General features: G+C 47.5%; 1 protein-coding gene across 2 annotated transcripts in view; it reads left to right on the top strand.

Moving 5' to 3' along the window:
- Positions 1-18,876, top strand: part of GRIPAP1 (GRIP1 associated protein 1) — a 485,545-nt gene that overhangs the window by 429,709 nt on the left and 36,960 nt on the right. For both annotated transcript variants that reach the window (XM_069209507.1, XM_069209509.1), the window contains one exon: positions 10,811-10,965. In XM_069209507.1, the coding sequence (XP_069065608.1) occupies positions 10,811-10,965 (155 nt within the window). The remainder of the gene's footprint in view (positions 1-10,810; positions 10,966-18,876) is intronic.

Genomic DNA, 18,876 nt, shown 5'->3' with positions numbered 1-18,876 from the left:
GCAAACCATACTGCAATCCTCCATCCAGCGTGGGACATTATCCGCACCAACCAGGAACCCGACTCCGTCTTCTTGGATGCAGCATTGACTGTTATTCTTCACCGGTGGTTCTTTTGCACCTTCATCCAGGTTAGCAGGCGCTCCTGTTCTCCCTGGACTCATCTGTGCTTCTTGGACTTGGCCCCCTTCTTCCACAGGTCTTCAGGTCCAGGAATGCACTGTTGGTGTCTTGCAGTCTCTTCTGGTTCTTGCATAATCTTCTTTCTCGTGTTTCTGTGTTTTATGGGAAAGTTACTGTTTTTTTACTCCTGCTTTCCTGGGCACTGAGGTGGGTTCTAGTACTTACCTTTGTTTTTTTCTAGTACTCCCAGCGGCCCTCTACACACTACACTTGCCTAGGTGGCATTAGAAGGCCAAAAACGCTGCACCATATTTACAAAGATGCGCAATGCATGCATTGTGCCACTTTGTAACCCTTTGCGCTACATTATGCCTGCGCCAGGCATAATGTATGCAAAGGGGGCATCCCCCCGTTAGAGGGGGCCAAAAAAATGACGCAAACAAATCTGTCAGATTTCTTTGCTTATTTTTTTTGGGGCACTTTTAAAGCCTGCTCAGAGCAGGCATTAAAAGGAGGCTTCCCTTGGTTACAATGGGCCTCTGGGTGCTTTGCAAGATTAGCATCAACATTTTTTATGCTAATTCTGCAAAGCGCTGGACAGGCGTAAAAAATTCTGACGCTAGTCCCCTAACTACCGCCATGGTGCACCAAATTTTAAATATGACTCACACATGGTGGCGTTGTGGGTGCATTAAGGGGTGCAAGAAAAGTGGCGCTGCACTGTGTGCAGCGCCACTTTTCTGAAATATGCCCCATAGTTCTTTTGCAGCATATTAACCCTCTACACTACTTTATGTTGAGTCAAAGCTGCCACTAGACAAAACTCCATCTCTCTCCCTAGCAGGAACATTAATCACAAGAGGTATCTTGACATTTTAATTGTTTCTGAAGGCTGAACGCACAAGGAACTTTTCAGCAGGTTCTTTTAAACCGCAAGTTTCGGAAGTTATTACTAAACTCGACGCCCCCCTGAGGTCAGCGCCCGGTGCAGTCGCACCGCTCGCACCGCCCAAAAGCCGGCCCTGCTTCCTTTCTTAGGGCTGTATTAGGACTTTTCTGTATACAGAGTACAATTCCATTGTTATGATTTCGCGTTTTGTTTTTATTTACGAAACAACTCTGACGTGTCATTCCCTTTATGCAAACGTTCGCACTCAGTCTCTATTCTTGATATTTCTCTGACTCTTCGTGTTCCTTTGGTTCTCACTCTCTGAACATCCATCTCATGGACTGTCTCGTTAAAGTCTTCGGAAAGTGGGAGGGCTTTGCACACGCGCCTCCCGCCTTTTCTCCAGTCTCTTTGCCTTGGTTTCCTCTCTTTTCTTTAACCCCTCTTTTTTTCTCCCCACCCCCCCCCCCCCCCGCCATTCCTTCCCCTCCTCTGATCCTTCCTCTCGCCTTCTCATGGCTATTTCCTCTGACCTTCTCTCTACATTCCAGCGCCCCTCTTCTCACTGCCCCCTATTTTGTCAGCCCTCTCTTCTCCCCATCTGCTGTTCCGTCGGCTCTGTCTCCCAGCTCCCCCACTGTACCTGTTACCTTCCCTCCGTACCCCCCTGTCCTTTCCCTCCCGCCGGTCTCACCCATCACACCATCTCTCTGCGGCCTCCTTCCCTCGCGCATGCGCCCCGCGGGCTGCTCCGCCGTTACCCTTGTTAATAAAACATGGTGGAACTTTCTCTCACCTGAATTATTTACACCTTGTGGTCACTCCCCCGCCCCTCCCCCCCTAAATGTGCTGACAGCCGCTGAACACATCCTGCCCTGCCTGTCGAGTGGTGCCGGAGGCCTCCCGTGCCTCAGATGTCGGGGGCCCGCTGGTGTCCCTGGCAGGGGTTGTGCTGGGACACCCCCACGGTGGGATGTCACTGGATAACAGGACTTCCTCAGCCGAGCTTGTGTGTGTCAAGGACATCTTAAGGATTTGGGGGACCCTGGGCCAAACGTATTCTGGGGGCCTCTCTTCGGGACAACTTTCAATTTGATCCAATGTCAGCTCTTCATGCTCCCTTTGCCCCGGTCACTGACAGCTCACAGGCACACTGGTCCAAATTCTAAAAGTGTTCACATCTAGCATTCAGGGCTAGTGAGGTGTGTTTTCAATATTGTAACACCGCAGCAGCTCACTGAAATCACTGCAGTAGAATCATGGTGACGCCCTTCCACTTCTCATATGTGAGATCCTGTCTTGATCTAAAAGTAACTTTTTTGTGGATGTTGCTTAAAATATAGAAACATTTCTCTCCAGAATGTCTGTAATAGGCTCTCTCACATCACCCACATAAAAAATAAATTCATGTGAAACAGTATTTAAAACAATCTGTTTAAGAATTATTCGAGGTGATTAGGGCAGGAATCCCTGCAGAACGGAGCTGGCACTATCAGGGCCCCCTTGAAAGGCTGGGGCCGTGGCCCAGAGCCCACTTTCCCCATGCCTTAAAACGTCTCTGCCCCCCTTTGGGGTAGTGTGTGCCCACAACTTGAGGGTGTAGTAAGAGTGTCGCACATGGGATTTCTGTTTGTGTTGGCGAATCCTCCGAGGCGGATAGTGTGGGGTCCTGTGGTCGAAGTGCATTAAAAAAAAAAAGTATGGAACTGTGATGCTGCATGCAGTGGGGATGGGGGTCAGTGACCATGGTCAAAGGTGTGACAAAAAAAATAAAATATTATGTACGTTTTTTTGGTCTTTCACCTTCAGGTAGCTACATATAAAATAGCGCATGGCTTAAATGAGAAATACATTTAAAAAGAAGTAAAGTTAATCAGAGGAAAGTGCACTATGGTACATTATGAAACCTCTATTAGTTCATGCACTGCAGAGGTCTGTGTGTAACCAGAGAGACACAGATTTAAATCTTGGTTAGTACAGTGGAGAATAGAGACTTGTGTATTTTTAGTGCTACAAGTTCTCAGCCTGTGTCAGACAGCCCTGTGAATATGTAAGTTATTATTTTAAAATTGCATTACACACAGTGTAAGATGGACTGCCACAAAATGCACAAAAATGTTACTTCCAAAATATTGTTTTTGGTAATACCCAGACAGCACATGATGCATTTTTTATATAGCTGTCCCTTAAAAGAACACACTTCACAGCTCAGCTGGTAACTCCCTTCCACCACCACTCCTAAAGTGTAAATCTTTGTCATCCCAAAGCGGCAAAGGATTCCATCAGTTAAAGCCAGTGCTGAGACTACAGCACTCTTTAGCTTTGCAGATTAATCAGTTGCTCACATTTGCATTTGTTTCAGGCAGTAGGCACACTGGCAAGAAGGCTTGTGTACTGTTCAGCTGTCTGTTCGCCTTCGCTTTCACAGCACAGGAGACTCCCTGAATGACACTCTAGCAGAAGCAATTTAATATGGGGATTGACAGTCTCGGGATGGTTTTCTTTAAAAAAAAAAGTGGGGGAACTGTTTTTCATAAATTAAAAACATGGGGGCATATTGTGCCCCTCCCATCCTGCCCACTTCGGCCCTGGGTCCTGCGTGAATGTGTGATATCACTGGATGGCCGGTTACTGGTGGGCCCTCTTCCTCAGCTGAGGTTGTGTTTGTGGACACCCCCATGTGTCGAGGAGTAGACCGTGTAGTACCTGTGCGCTGGCTACGCTTATATTGGCGGATCCTCAGATAGGACAGTGTGTGTGGACAACGGACACTGAAGTCACTGACGCACTAGTATCTCACATTCACTGGCACGTTCAGTCCATGCTTTGCACAGGGGCCACTATGAAACCTTGGTGTGCTCCCGTGGAGTTTGGGTTGCCACAAAACTGCATGCACTTTGGGTCTTGTAGGAATGGTTGGCAGTGGAGAAACAGTCTGCTGACTGCAGCTAATGCCCATAGGCTAATGTAAGAAACCCTCTCACATGGTGTCCACTGTGGTCTAGTTCTGAATGGCCAGAGGTGTAGGCAGAGCACACCCAGGCAAAAACCACCTGAGCTACCGCAGGGGAGATGGCTCCCTTTCACCGTGGAGGTCATCTGGCCTAGCTCTGGCTCATCAGATGTCTGTCTGAGCCCACATCAGTCCATCTAACCACAAAGATCTAACTTGTGTCTTTCCAGTCTTCTCACTCTGACCGGTCACTCGTGCCTGTGCTGTTTCTTCACAGACACTCGTCATGGCTCCTGAAGCTACTCGCCACTAATGCCTCTTATGTCACGGATATCAGTCCTAGCCAGGCTGCTCAGTGGCCCTCATCACGGCTGGTCACGGATATCTATCCTAGCCCAGCTCCTCACTGATGCCTTTCATGGCTCGGCTCTACACTGAGGACCTCCATGTCACCGCTGCCTGTCCTGGTCCAGCCCCACACTGATGCCTTTCATGGCTCAGCTGTACACTGAGGACCTCCATGTCACCGCTGACTGTCCTGGTCCAGCCCCACACTGATGCCTTTCATGGCTCGTCTCTACACTGAGGACCTCCATGTCACCGCTGACTGTCCTGGTCCAGCCCCACACTGATGCCTTTCATGGCTCGGCTCTACACTGAGGACCTCCATGTCACCGCTGCCTGTCCTGGTCCAGCCCCACACTGATGCCTTTCATGGCTCGGCTCTACACTGAGGACCTCCATGTCACCGCTGCCTGTCCTGGTCCAACCCCACACTGATGCCTTTCATGGCTCGGCTCTACACTGAGGACCTCCATGTCACCGCTGCCTGTCCTGGTCCAGCCCCACATGATACCTTTCATGGCTCGGCTCTACACTGAGGACCTCCATGTCACCGCTGACTGTCCTGGTCCAGCCCCACACTGATGCCTTTCATGGCTCGGCTCTACACTGAGGACCTCCATGTCACCGCTGCCTGTCCTGGTCCAGCCCCACACTGATGCCTTTCATGGCTCGGATCTACACTGAGGACCTTCATGTCACCTCTGCCTGTCCTGGTCCAGCCTCACCCTGATGCCTTTCATGGCTCAGCTGTACACTGAGGACCTCCATGTCACTGCTGCCTGTCCTGGTCCAGCCCCACCCTGATGCCTTTCATGGCTCGGCTCTGGCTTGTGACTGATGCCTGGCGCAGCTTATCACTACTGCGCTTCATGAGTGACTTACCACTGAGGCCTGTCCTTCTCCTTAATGTCGCTCCACATGATTCAGCCCGACTTGCCACTGATGTCAGTCCTGCACTGACTTCTCACTGAGGCCCATTATGATTCATCTAATGGCTAGATACTAATGTCTATCCTAGCTATCCACTGACTCCCTTCCTGGCTTGACACTGACTTGTCTCCGTCACTCTTCCTGGCTTTGATTTCCCACTTACGCACTTAATGTCTGCCTCCTGACTAGTCACTAACGCCTGTCCTAGCTTGGCTCGTCACTGATGCCTTTTTTGTCCCTGATGTCTGTCCTGGCATTTCACTGATACCCTTCTTGTCACTGACGTCTGTCCTGCCTGTCACTGTCGCCCTTCTTGCCTGATGTCTATACTGGCCTGTCACTGATGCCTGTCTTGTCACTGATGTCTTTCCAGTCACTGGTGCTCTTCTTGTCACTGATGTCTGTCCTGGCTTTTCACTGTTGTCTGCCCCAGCCTGGTTTTCCACTGATGCCCTTCTTGTGACTGATGTCTGTATTGACTTGTCACTTGTGCTCTTCTTGTCACTGATGTCTTTCCTGTCACTGATGTGTGTACTGGCCTGTCACTGATGCCTTTCTTGTCACCGATGTCTGTAATGACTTGTCACTGATGTCTGTACTGACTCGTCACTGCTGATCTTCTTGTCACTGATGTCTGTACTGACTTGTCACTGCTGATCTTGTCACTGATGTCCTTACTGGTTTTACATTGCTGCTCGTCTTGTCACTCATGTTTGTTCTGGCTTGTTACTGATGTCTGTCCCAGCCTGGCTTGTCACTGGTGCCCTTCTTGTCACAAATGTCTGTACTTGCTTGTCACTGGTGCCCTTCTTGTCACAAATGTCTGTAGTTGCTTGTCACTGGTGCTCTTCTTGTCACTGGTGTCGGTCCTGGCCTGTCACTGATGCCCTTCTTGTCACTGATGTCTGTCCTGGCCTATCATTGAAGCTCTTCTTGTCAAAGGTAGCTGTCCTGGCCTGTCACTAATGCCCTCCTTTTCACTGATGTCTGTACTGACCTGTCACTAATGCCCTTCTTGTCACTGTCTGTGCTGGCTTGGCTGGTGATTGACACCTTTCTTGTCACTGATGTCTGTCCCAGCCTGGCTTGTCATTGGTGCTCGAATTGTCACTGGTACCTGTGCAGTTTGTGACTACTGCTCTTCTTCTCACTGATGCCTGTCCTGGTCTGTCACTGGTGCTCTTATTGTCACTGTTGTCTGTTCTGGCTTGTCACTGATGCCTTTCTTGTCACTGATGTCCTTAACTGTTTTTTCATTGGTGCTTGTCTTGTCACTGATGGTGTGTCAGTGCTGCCCTTGTCATTGATGTCTGTACTGACTTGGCTGGTCATTGAGGCCCTTCCTGTCATTGATGTTGTTTCTGGCTCAGCTTGTCTCTGGTGTGCATCTTGTCACTGATGTTGCTTCTGGCTCGGCTTGTCACTGGGTCCCTTCTTGTCACTGATGTCTGTCCTCGCTTGGCTTATTATTGATGTCCTCCTTGTCACATATGCCTGCCCTTGCTCCTCACATACCCTTTTCGTTGTTCAGCTCTGACTGACACTGATGCCTTCTTGACCCAGCTCCTCACTTACGCTTTTGATGGCTTGGCTCTTGTCACATACTTTATACTGAATCCTGAGTGGCGCCCTTCATGGGCTGGCTCATCAATGATGGCCGGTTCTGCCCTGAAAATAATTTTGAGGATCCGCCGGTTGTGACCAGGCTGGTTCCCTCATACCAACATGTGGCTGAGGGCCTTCCTGTTGAATAATAATACTTGGTCTGTAGGGTTAGTGAGTAATTTGTTCAGTTAGCTATTGGCATGCCCTCCTAACAGGTATCAGAGAACACATAGAGCCTTTGAATAAGGACGTGGCTGGTCCAGGCTCTTACACAGAGAAGACTCCATCTGTTGGTATGTTTCCAGAGTGGATATGATGAGGTGGTTCAGATCGTCTTGCACTGACCACTGTGTCTAGTGGTGGATAGCAGACGTACGAGACACTGCCTTCCACCAGCACTGTCGTGGGGGTGTGCCTTGATCATAAACCAACCTGTCTGAAAAACTCTGCCAGATCTGCATATCCCGAGGACGCCAGCAGCAGTACTTCTTCGAGGATGAGGAAGGCCGTCCAGCACCTCCTGCAGTAAACCATTACTTGCCAAGAACTTCAAGAGGTCATCAGAGAAACCAGGAAGATGTTCCAGCATTTCATCCAGAAAAGATATTACCTCTGTGGTCTTTACAAGCACTCTAACACATTCAGGGATTTTTGGTTTCTGCATTTCCTGCACCAGTAACTCGTGCACAACGTGTTTTCCTTGAGGTATCCGTCACTAAAGAGTAGTGAGCTGCTGGAAAATTTTGAAGTCTGAGGATAACTTTGTTCTCTCTGTTAAATTGCCAAGCCCATCCATTTAACCATGTGTACTTTAATATTGATTGGCTGTGTTGTGGAAATACTCAGGAGGTGCATAATGACTCTTAAATATATTTTTGACTCTCAGTTTCTTACTGGAAAAAATGGATTCCATAAATGTCCATGTTAACAGTTACTCTTAGATTGAAGCCATCTGTCTTCAGTTTGCATATCTTGATTTTATTTAGACGCTTTGTAGTAGTTAGTTGTCGTTGCATTTATATAGTGCTTCTTATGGATATGTCTAACCACAGATAGAACACCTTGTGAATACCCTGTAGATGCCAGAATGGTTCTGGGGATTTTTTCTCACCAGTTCCACTGCGCATCGTTAGGTGGGGTGTGGCTCCAAGTCAGGTCCGTCCCACCCCGGATGTCAAGTCGGCACCCCTTCATAACCACCACCTCCATCCTCTGACATAAGTTCCTTTCTTTCTGCATCTTCCAACACAGATCTGGTGCTCGCTCTGTTGAGTTCTGTCAAAAATGTACAGAATTTATCTATCAAAATGTTTTTTCCAATGTGCTAGGACATATCCATTTCTAAAACTACTGGGTTCAAACTGCGCAGAGTGCCACAAACTGATAACGGTGACTGATCCTCACAATGTCTGTCTCTGGTGTCTGGGCTCCAATCACAAGCCGTTATCATGCAACAAATGTGCAAGGTTAACCTGAAAGCCACCTGGGACCATTAGGACAAGTTGTACATCGTGGAACATCAGTGGAATCCGAAAAAGACCTGTCCAGGTCGATGCGGACAGCACAGATGTGCTCTTGTTCTTCAGGCTTATTTGTGAATGCTTGTCAGCAGGACACAGGGAGAAGATTGTTGAATGACGTATCTCCCACCACATCCAGCCTTTACAGGCACAGTTAGCCTGACATACTGTTGTTTTGTCTTGAAAGCGCTAATTCATATGTTCCGTCCAACACATTTTGTGATGCCTCAACTGGACCTTAATTTGGTTCTCACTTATCTCATGTGTGCCCTGATTGAGCCACTTCAAATCTGTTCCTTCTACCTCCTCTCCCTGAAAGCCATCTTCCACGTAGCAATCACATCACGAGTGAGCTACAAGCGCTGCCTATCCAGCTACCATAGATCACCTTCCTCCCAGATAAGTGGGTCTAAAGGACAAAGGCATCATTCTTACCAAAGGTTGTCACACCAACTTTCCTCGCCCCACCTCAGCCATCTAAAGAGGAAGAAAGACTCAGTCGCCTTGGTCCTCAGAGAGCCCTGAGCTTTTATATCGATTGCACCAAGGAATATCAAGTGGGCAATCAGATCTTTGTGGGTTTCTTGTGGGGGAAAAACTGTAAAACTGTGTAGACGAGAACTACCTCCAGAAAGATAGTCTTATGCATTAGGATCTGTTATGGGCTAGCTAAGAAGCAGCCTACAGAAGGTGTTGGCGCTCATTCCACAAGTGCAAAGGCTATTACCACTGCACTGATTGCAGTGTGGCAGTCTTGGATATCTTCCAGACAGCTAAATGGGTGTCAGTTCTCATGCTCGTGAAACACTGCCGCCTAGAAAGCCAAGTCCAGCAGAAGGATGCAATTTGCCTGTTCTGTACTACAAGATTTCCTGGTCTGAACCATTCCACAGCCCCACCACCTGGGGAGGTACTGCTTGGTGAGGAATCTGAGGTTAGAAGAATCCTTCCGAAGAAAAAGTTACTTTCCGTGACACTCTTTCTGGTGGACTCTGTCTAACTGCAGATTCCTCACTGACCAACGCTCCTCTTTGTTCTGTGACATGGATTCATCTAGTCCGTGTTAATAAGATTCCAATCTAGAGATCGGCGCACTAGTACAATCTGATTTCCAATGGCCCCGCATCTAATGGCACGGACAGAAATCAGAAAGAAACCGAGGGTATAGACAACATGCAGATATACAAGTCTAGCATAAACAATCATTGTTTTGTGGTCTGTGATGGTGTATTCCCTGCCTCAGTAGCATAGCCAGATCCTGAGGGGACTGTTGTATGTCCCCAAATGGGATGCATAGAAATGGTCCTTTACTCCAAAGGGTGTTGCTTCTGGCATTCATCAGTGATTCCCACGGATCTCCAACCCCTTCTATAACGAGAGCTAATTATGTTCTATTAAACTGATTGAGAGCTACTAATACTATTAGTGTTGTAAACAATCCACATCCGACAAGATGACATTAGTGACCACTATATGCAAGGTTACTACCAGCAATCACCGCAGTGCCTCAGGCATGGTTGCAAGCAGTAATACAATAAAGGTTTTGTCCGTATCGACTGCCTCTTGTGAGTTATACATAAGTCATAGCTGTAATGCCTCTGGCACCAATGTAATACCAACCATATATTATGGAAATTCAGCCATTATTCTTCACATATCAGCGTATGAGTTCTGAAAATAAACACATTTTCATTTCAAATACATAATTTCAGTTTTGGTACATGTATGTTATTTCAATGAAGCAAAAGCTTCTAAATTAATAGGCTGGGCTGCACACAGGAGAGGTACTTATAGGAAGCTCACAAGCTACTCACAGACGCATGGATATGTCCCTTTCTACATACACAGCCGTTGAGTCCAGTTTCTGGCCAAGATCTTTACTTTGGTTTGGTTTCTTTGGAAACTCCTCATATTCGTTCATCCATCTTTGTTAGGACTGCAAGGGGAATCTTGCTGTCTTCTTGATCTGTGGATTGGAATATTATTCAATCAGATTCTTCATATCCACCTTGGCTCTTCTTCAAGCTGCTCACCTTGAAGTGCCTTATACTTTGCTCATTTACAGATACGTTTTATTTGCGAATGTCTGGCCTCATTGGGCATCCGCACACTTTCCTGGTCCCTGCTGCATGGGATATCTAGGGGAATTCAGGGCAAAAGGTCCTGAGGGTGCTGGGGTGTAGCTTTGATCCATGTGGTGGTGACATTGGGTAAAGTCCGAATGCACAGGAGATATGTAGCATGCGAACGAGGTACACGGGCTAAGTGAGTCGTGTCTAGCTATACTTTAAAAGAGGGAGGAAAGCTATGCGGGTGAAATGGGACGTACTCCCATAAAGCTGGTTCCCGGCAGGCATATGGCATCGTGCTATTGCAGCTTTGCAATCTGTGGTGTATACAGTCCTAGGTCTTCAGTGTCTCACTCCATCCCCCTCTCATTCACTTAGATGTCACGGCGATGCATGGCCAGGTGGACCGCAGCAGCATCGGCAGCGTCCTCCGAGACCTAGTCAAGCCTGGTGATGAGAACCTGCGGGAGATGAACAAGAAGTTGCAGAACATGCTGGAGGAACAGCTGACCAAGAACATGCACCTGCAGAAGGTAAGGAGCTATTGGGGCATCGGCCCACCACTGGATGGAGGTGCCTGCAGCATCCGTGCCCGAAGACGGGTCCAAGGCCACCTAACGGAGGCTACCCTGAATCCTGGTACAGAGCAGGGACTGATTTGGTGCAGTGTTTTCCATTGCAAGTAAAAGTGTCTAATTGTGCTCACTCAAAGCTTGAGCTCCTCAGATTGCACACACGCTTTGCCAGTGGATTCCACGTGTGGATCTTGACACTTTAATGTTTTGGCCTCGTTGCCTGGTTACCACAAAGGAGGCAGAATTATCAGAAAGAGAGGAATTCATGGAATAGATGACAAATAGCGCTCAAGCACAACAGCTGAACTGTAGATGTTTGCTCGCCCTTGGCTCATTGTGAGACGAGCTGGAAGCAACCGATGCATTGTATTAGGTATTTAACATTGCTAACAACATGTGTCCCTAACCTTGGTGATGTGAAACAAACATGCAAGCACTGCCTGGTACACTGACGGACAGCAAAGAGAAGCTGTGCTCTGCCCATGAAGCCACGATGTATTTTGTGCCCATTGTGCTTGGATGTATTACATGTGCGCTGTCCATGGTGCATAGATGTAGTGGTGTGCACGCTGCCCATGGTGCTTCACTGTATTATGTGTGCACATGCACACTGTCCATTGTGCTTCACTGTATTATATGTGCACATGCACGCTGTCCACGATATTTCACTGTATTTACATGTGCAGTCTGACACTGTCCACGGTATTTCACTGTATTACATGTGCGCTCTCCATGGTGCTTGGATGTAGTGGTGTGCACACTGTCCACGATATTTCAATCAATCAGGAATTTGTAAAGCCCACTACTCACCTGTGAGGGTCTCAAGATGCTGAGGGGGGGGGTGAGAAGTGGGGGGAGGTGCTGCTTCTGCTCGAACAGCCAGGTCTTCAGGAGTTTCCTGAAGGTAAGGAGGGTTTGGTCTGGTGCAGGAGGGTGGGAAGAGTGTTCCACATTTTGGCGGCGAGGTGCGAGAATGATCTACCGCCGGTTGTAGTTCTGCGGACGGGTGGGACGGTTGCGAGGTCGGTGGAGCGGAGATGCCGGGTCAGGGTGTAGAAGGAGAGTCGTCTGAGTTATTCTGGTCCGGTGTTGTGCAGTGCTTTGTGAGCGTGGGTGAGGAGTTTTGAAGGTGATTCTCTTGTTGACTGGGAGCCAGTGCAGGTTTCCCAGGTGGTCTGTGATGTGGCAGTGGCGGGGGATGTCCAGGATGATGTGTGCGGAGGCGTTCTGGATGCGTTGCAGCCTCTTCTGGAGTTTGGCTGTGGTTCCTGCGTAGAGGGCATTGCCGTAGACCAGTTTGCTGCTTACGGGGGCTTGGGTGACTGTTCTTCTGGTTTCGGTGGGTATCCATTTGTAGATCTTTCAGAGTATGTGGAGGGTGTTGAAGCAGGAGGAGGAGATGGCGTTGGCTTGCTGGGTCATGGATAATGAGGCATCCAAGATGAATCCTAGGTTGTGTGCGTGGTTGGTGGGAGTTGGAGCGGCTCGGAGAGTGGCAGGCCACCAGGAGTCATCCCCTGCAGAGGGGGTGGAGCCGAAGATGAGGACTTCCGTCTTGTCGGAATTGAGTTTGAGGCCTTCATTTCTTCATGGAGGTAGGTCTTTGCGGAGTCCTTGGTGAGGGAGATGATCAGTTGGGTGTCGTCGGCGTATGATATGATGTTGAGGTTGTGGGATCGGGCGATGTTAGCGAGCGGGGCCATGTAGGCGTTGAAGAGGGTCGGGCTGAGGGACGAATCCTGGGGTACGCTGCATATGATTTCGGTGGCCTCTGAGCAGAATGGGGGAAGGCGGACTCTGGGTTCTGCCGGTGAGATAGGAGGTGACCCAGTCCAGGGCTCTGTCGCGAATTCCTGCATTTCTGAGGCGTGAGCATAGGATGTGGTGGCAGACGGTGTCAAACACGGCCGAGAGCTCCAGGAGGATGAGGGCCGCGGTTTCGCCGTTGTCTAGTATGATTCTGATGTCGTTGGTGGCGGCGATGAGGGTGGTTTCGGTACTGTGGTTGCTGCGGAGTCCAGATTGGGAAGGGTCCAGGGTGCAGTTCTCCTTGAGGAAGCTGGTTAGTTGTGTGTTGACAGCTTTTTCAATGACTTTTGCCGGGAAGGGGAGCAGAGAGATAGGCCGGAAGTTCTTGAGGTCCTTTGGGTCTGCCTTTGTTTTTTTGAGGAGGGCGTTGATCTTGGCGCGTTTCCAGCTCTGCGGGAGGTGGCGGACTCGAAGGACCTGTTGATGATCTTCCGTAGTTGGTGTGCGATGACGGAGCTTGCTTTGTTGAGGATGTGGTAAGGGCAGGGGTCAGATGGAGAGCCGGAGTGGATGGTATTCATGATTTCGATGGTGTCGTCGTTGAGTGGGGTCCAGGAGAGCAGAAGGTTGGTCGGAGGTGAATCTGTGGTGATGGTGGTTGCCGGCGGGGTCTGGGTGCTGAAGCAGTCATGGATGTCTGCAGTCTTGCAGTGGAAGTAGGAGGCTAGGGAGTCGCAGAGGTCTTTGGATGGCGGGATGTCGTTGGCGTTGGAGCTGGGGTTGGAGAGTTCCTTCATGAGGTTGAAGAGCTCCTTGTGGCTGAGTGCGTTGCTGTTGATTCGGTCTTTGAAGGCGGTTCTCTTGGCAGCTCGGATGAGTTTGTGGTGTCTGCGGATGGTGTTTTTGAAGGCTGTGTGGTTGTACAGAGTCTGATCTTGGCGCCACTTTCTTTCGAGTCTTCTGCAGATTTGCTTAGATCCGTGGAGGCCGGTGGTAAACAAGAAGTCCTTTCTGTTGGTGCGTCTGTTGGAGGGATTCTTGATTGGGGCGAGAGAATTGGCACAGGTGTTGACACATTGCCTGAAGTTGCTGGCAGCTGCATCAGTGTCGGTGGTGTAGATGGGTGGGTTCCCGGGAGAGGGTCGCGACAAGTTGGTCTTCGGTGACCTTGTTTCACTGTATTATATGTGCACATTCATGCTGTCCACAGTATTTCACTGTATTACGTGAGCATTCATGCTGTCCATGGTGCTTGGATGTAGTGCTGTGCACACTGTCCACAGTATTTCACTGTATTACATGTGCACATTCACGGTGTCCATGGTATTTCACTGTATTACATGTGCACGTGCACTCTGTCCACGGTATTTCACTGTATTACATATGCACATCCACGCTTTCCAGGGTGCTTGGATGTAGTGGTGAGCACGCTGTCCATAGTATTTCACTGTATTATATGTGCACATGCACACTGCCCACGGTATGTCGCTGTATTATATGTGCACATTGTAAGGAAATGCCTCCTTGGCATGGTTACCCCCTGACGTTTTGCCTTGTGTTGATGCCAGTTATGATTGAAAGTGTGCTGGGACCCTGCTAACCAGGCCCCAGCACCAGTGTTCTTTCCCTAAACTGTACATTTGCACAGCCCTGGCACACAGATAAGTCCCTGGTAAATGGTACCGCTGGTACCAAGGGCCCTGATGCCAGGGAAGGTCTCTAAGGGCTGCAGCATGTCTTATGCCACCCTGGAGACCCCTCACTCAGCACATGCACACTGCCTCACAGCTTGTGTGTGCTGGTGGGGAGAAAATGACCAAGTCGACATGGCACTCCCCTTATATCATCACAGGCTCCCAGTTTATGGCAGGATCTGTCATCATCTGTCCTACTGACAGTCTATAACATCAGACAGGTGGGTTTTCCAAATGGCCTGAAAGGGCTACTCCCTCCCCTTCCTATCTACTGCTCCCTCCATGCCACCATCTCAGGATAGGCTGATGGAGGATCTTGTTTCTCTTCTCTGCAAGGAAGTTGTGTCTCTCTTGGCCAAGGGAGTCATAATGAGGGTCCTGACAATAGAAATAGGTCGTTGTTGCTATTCCCGCTACTTTCTGGTGCGGAAGAAGGATGGAGGTCTTCGTCCTATTCTAGATCTCTGACCCCTTAACTATTTCCTCAGGAAGAAGAAATTCAAAATGCACAGGTTCTGTCTGCCCTGGACTCAGGAGACTGGATGGTAGCACTGGGCTTGCAGGACAAATAATAGCATATCACTGCCCTGCCTGCGCATAGACGTGACCTGCGGTTCACAATAGCCACCTGCATTTTCAGTTTGCCGTTAAAGTTCACATAACCGTGACTGAGGTCTTACTCATAAGTTCTAACTTGAAAATACAGCATAAAAAGAATAACCACAATCATAAATAGACTAAAGTTTACGTACCCGTGTACGGAGTCTAGCCCGCGGGTCCTCGTTTGAATTGCCAAATAGGTGCATTGCAAATAAATTTCCAATGACTTATCAGTTCACTAAGGATAGTTATAAGCATTTTGTTCTAGATGGAAAACATCATACTGTTGCTAAATATTCGTAACTTTTTCTTCCACAACAGGCGCCATGTTATAATGTCAGGTTGTGCTGATTAGAATAAAACATGATGCCATAATAACATTAGTTCAGGCTATCGTCCTAGAATTTAATTTTCAATATCCGATGTCTGAAAGCAGAAACATTCAATTGTTCTATCATTCTAAACTTTCATTAATTAGCTTCTGGTAATATTTGAGCAATATTTTATATTTAAAAGGACAAACAATCCTATACTGTCTGTGTCGCTCCCATGGACAGGACCTATAGTTATTATAAAAACAGACTTTGAACAAATTACAGTCTGTGATAATAATCTCTGCTGTAGGAGTACAACTATCTTAATTATATCAATCATGAATGCAATCAAGGCCCCTCTTGTATCTTTTTTCACTTTTTGTACCGCTGACATAACATATCAGTTGTTTACAGTTTACCCCAACCTTATGGTCACTTGGAAAACAAGCATATAATAGAAGAACTAAACATGTTAATGATGGAAATGATACATTACTCCACAAAATAACGTAATTATTTGTCTATAGTGAGCCTCAGTTCAACTGCTCTTAATTTACAAATCCATATGGCTTCAAGTTGCCTTAAACGAAGATCCCTATCCCCACTTCTTCGGTCCACTCTACCAATATCAGTGCAATGAAAGTCAAGACCGGTCTTGTTGGCATTGTGTACACGTGTGTGTTAAAAGTGGATAGGTCGCATCATTATTTAGGCGAGCTCTTTAATGTTCCTGTATCGGCACCCGTACCCGTGTGGTGCTTCCCAACTATATATTTTTTTTACATTTGCATTTAATCACATGAACAACATAACTGCAATGGCAGTTTATAAAATGTCAAATCTCATACCTACTCCATTTAAAAAATAATGCTTGTTGACATTTTGTGATGGTGCGCTCTTGCATTCACATCATGCATTAAAACAAGCATTGGCAATATGTGTCATTTTTTTTTTTTGTGTAGCTTTTCAACACAATAAAGGTGCAACATGGATAGCAGCAGCACAACTTTCTCTAACATAAAGAATAAGTAAAGGACATGTGGCAGTAGGACATGACTCGATTCTCTTACACATACAGACCAGGTACTACACAAGTAGCTAAAACACTAAAGAGTGAGGGCTGCTGTACAATTTCCAGAAATATACAGGCTGTACAAAACTCCCAGAAGAAACAGCCAAACCTCTAATGAAATGAACGTAAATTCATGTTCTCATGGGATGATAAACGCTCACTTACCCAGTGTGATACTCTTCATCAGTGGGTTCCGTATCGTACACTGGGAAGCATTCACAAAAACTACTGTTCGCTGTTTGTACAGTTTCCTAGCTATGGGTTCCCTAGTTTGGGTGTGGTTATGCCACTTATGTTGACATTTTTGTTCTCCCTTTGTTGCACTGTTAGACTTATATTACATATGTATGTTGGTGAGCTAAAATGTTGCTTACCTTTGTTTCCCTGCCACAAGATTAAAGACCGGAGGGCAGCCAACAAACCTTACTTCTTTTTTCCATCTACATGTTATGGTACTCGAATATTGCCCCTGTGGAGCCAGGTGTCTTCACCTGGAATATAGGTATCTCACCTCAAGTATTGTGAAATAGTCCCTGCTTCATATGGCATGTTCACCAGCCTCAGAGAGAGGGTGAGGCGGGCGATGGGCCAGATTTCCTTAGGCCTCACAATGTGCTTTTGGCGAGGCTGTCCGATTGTGCAGCATGTTTCACAGGATGAGTCACTGTAGTTGTAACCTGCGCTATGAAACGGCTCATGCCTATGCTGCCAAACCACACTTGCAGGCTAACTGGGCATGGGAAGCAAGAGTGGATAGGCATTGAGAGTGTGAACTCCGTGTCTAACACCAAAGCATCTCCTGCCTTGCTACCTGTACCACTAGGGGAGTTATACTAAGGCAGTGACAGCCAGGTCCCATCATTCTGAGCAGCCTCATCTGTGTTACATCCTGTCTGAAAAACCAGCGCAGTGGAGGCTAAGGAAAGCAGCTCTTAACTCATCCTGGACCTCCTAACATTGTGCAAGAATCGCCAACAGCCACTTTGTTTATAGTTGAGGTGTGAAATTATTCATAAGTGTATATTGGATTGTTTCACATTAGCCACTTAGAAGGCATTGCTGTACTGAGTGGCCTGTATTGCAATTAGTTAATCACACCCTTTCTGTTGTGACAGTTTAATTTACGATTCAAGAGGCAAGGGTCACTCTGTTTGGTCAAGCCTGGAAGCCAGGACTGAAACTAGGTTTCCTCATTAGACATTTTGCGGTTTCAATCATGGATGAGTATCACATCCTTTCCCCTTCTGCCCTAATGACAACTGTATTAGGAAATGAATTACATTTTGTTGTGCTCACAGATACTTTACAAAGAAACGTCCCGGCTCTGGAAGCAAGAGGCAAGTCGGTTGTCTAGAGCAACCTATACAAGGCCTTTGTTGTTATTATTAGTGAAGGAACATTATGGTCTACTATACCATATACCTGGTTTTGTACAGTGCAATTCCTGAACTGAACTACTTCAGGGTGCTCTCAAATGTGATGATCACGGAAAAGTAGACAGAGGGAAGAAAGATAATTGCCTGCGGTCACAGTTTGGACAAGCTTCGGAAGCTGGGATTGAAATCAGAGTTGGTCAGGGCGCCGCAAGTAGTGTGTTTTCACTGGGTCCAACCAAAGCTTATTACTGATCTGTGCATGTTATGCAACTGTATTCAAAATATTCTTTGTGTTTTTATAAGCGAGAGTACCAGCATTGGAAACACACCTTTTGATAGAACAGGTGCACCTTGCCAGAAATAGTGCAAGCTTCCCAATTTTTGCGGAAAGGTTCAGCGAGGTAACATCAGTACAAATATTTCCCATCACAGAACAGGTACAGATCAAGCATCGCAAGCTTTACATCCTCGCAGAACAGGACAATATGGCAGTAACAAAGTAAGCTTCCCTCTGTCATAGTACATAGGGCATGAGTGACATGTAGGTTAGGTGCTTTTCCAAGTCAGCACCCTGAAAGTCCTGCTGCTGTCAGTTGGAGATCTGCTGTTTGTATTGACTCTTTGGTGTTTCATGTATTGAGAAGTAGCTATTAAATCATATGTCAAACCCTCGGCCTGTCTGACAGATCATGACAGGTGTTGATCTGTCCCACGAAGGGGAGTGACCAACACTAGACGGTGAAACATGCCTCGTTATCGGTGTCAACAAATGCTAAATTGGCGTAAAGAGTCCGATCAGACTTTAGCATCTTCTGCAGATGTTTGAGTCTTGTGAAATTGTTGATTGGCAAGCAAGGTAGAGAGGCCCAAAAGGACCTATGCAGAATCTCCAGTATGAACATGTGTCAAGTAGATTGTGTCACACTGCCACCGCACCATGGCAGGGCTTCAGCCTCAACAGAACAACATTTACCACTTACTCTGATCAAGAAAGGCTTGGAATATTGGAAACCACTCTTGGCTCCAATGCCAAGATTAGTAACGGGCCAGTAGGAACACTTTGG

This window comes from Pleurodeles waltl, chromosome 10 (assembly GCF_031143425.1).
Source record: "Pleurodeles waltl isolate 20211129_DDA chromosome 10, aPleWal1.hap1.20221129, whole genome shotgun sequence".
NCBI classification, from domain to species: Eukaryota; Metazoa; Chordata; class Amphibia; order Caudata; family Salamandridae; genus Pleurodeles; species Pleurodeles waltl.
The sequence above is the reverse complement of the archived record's forward strand: the minus strand, read 5'-3'. Positions and strand labels throughout refer to the sequence as shown.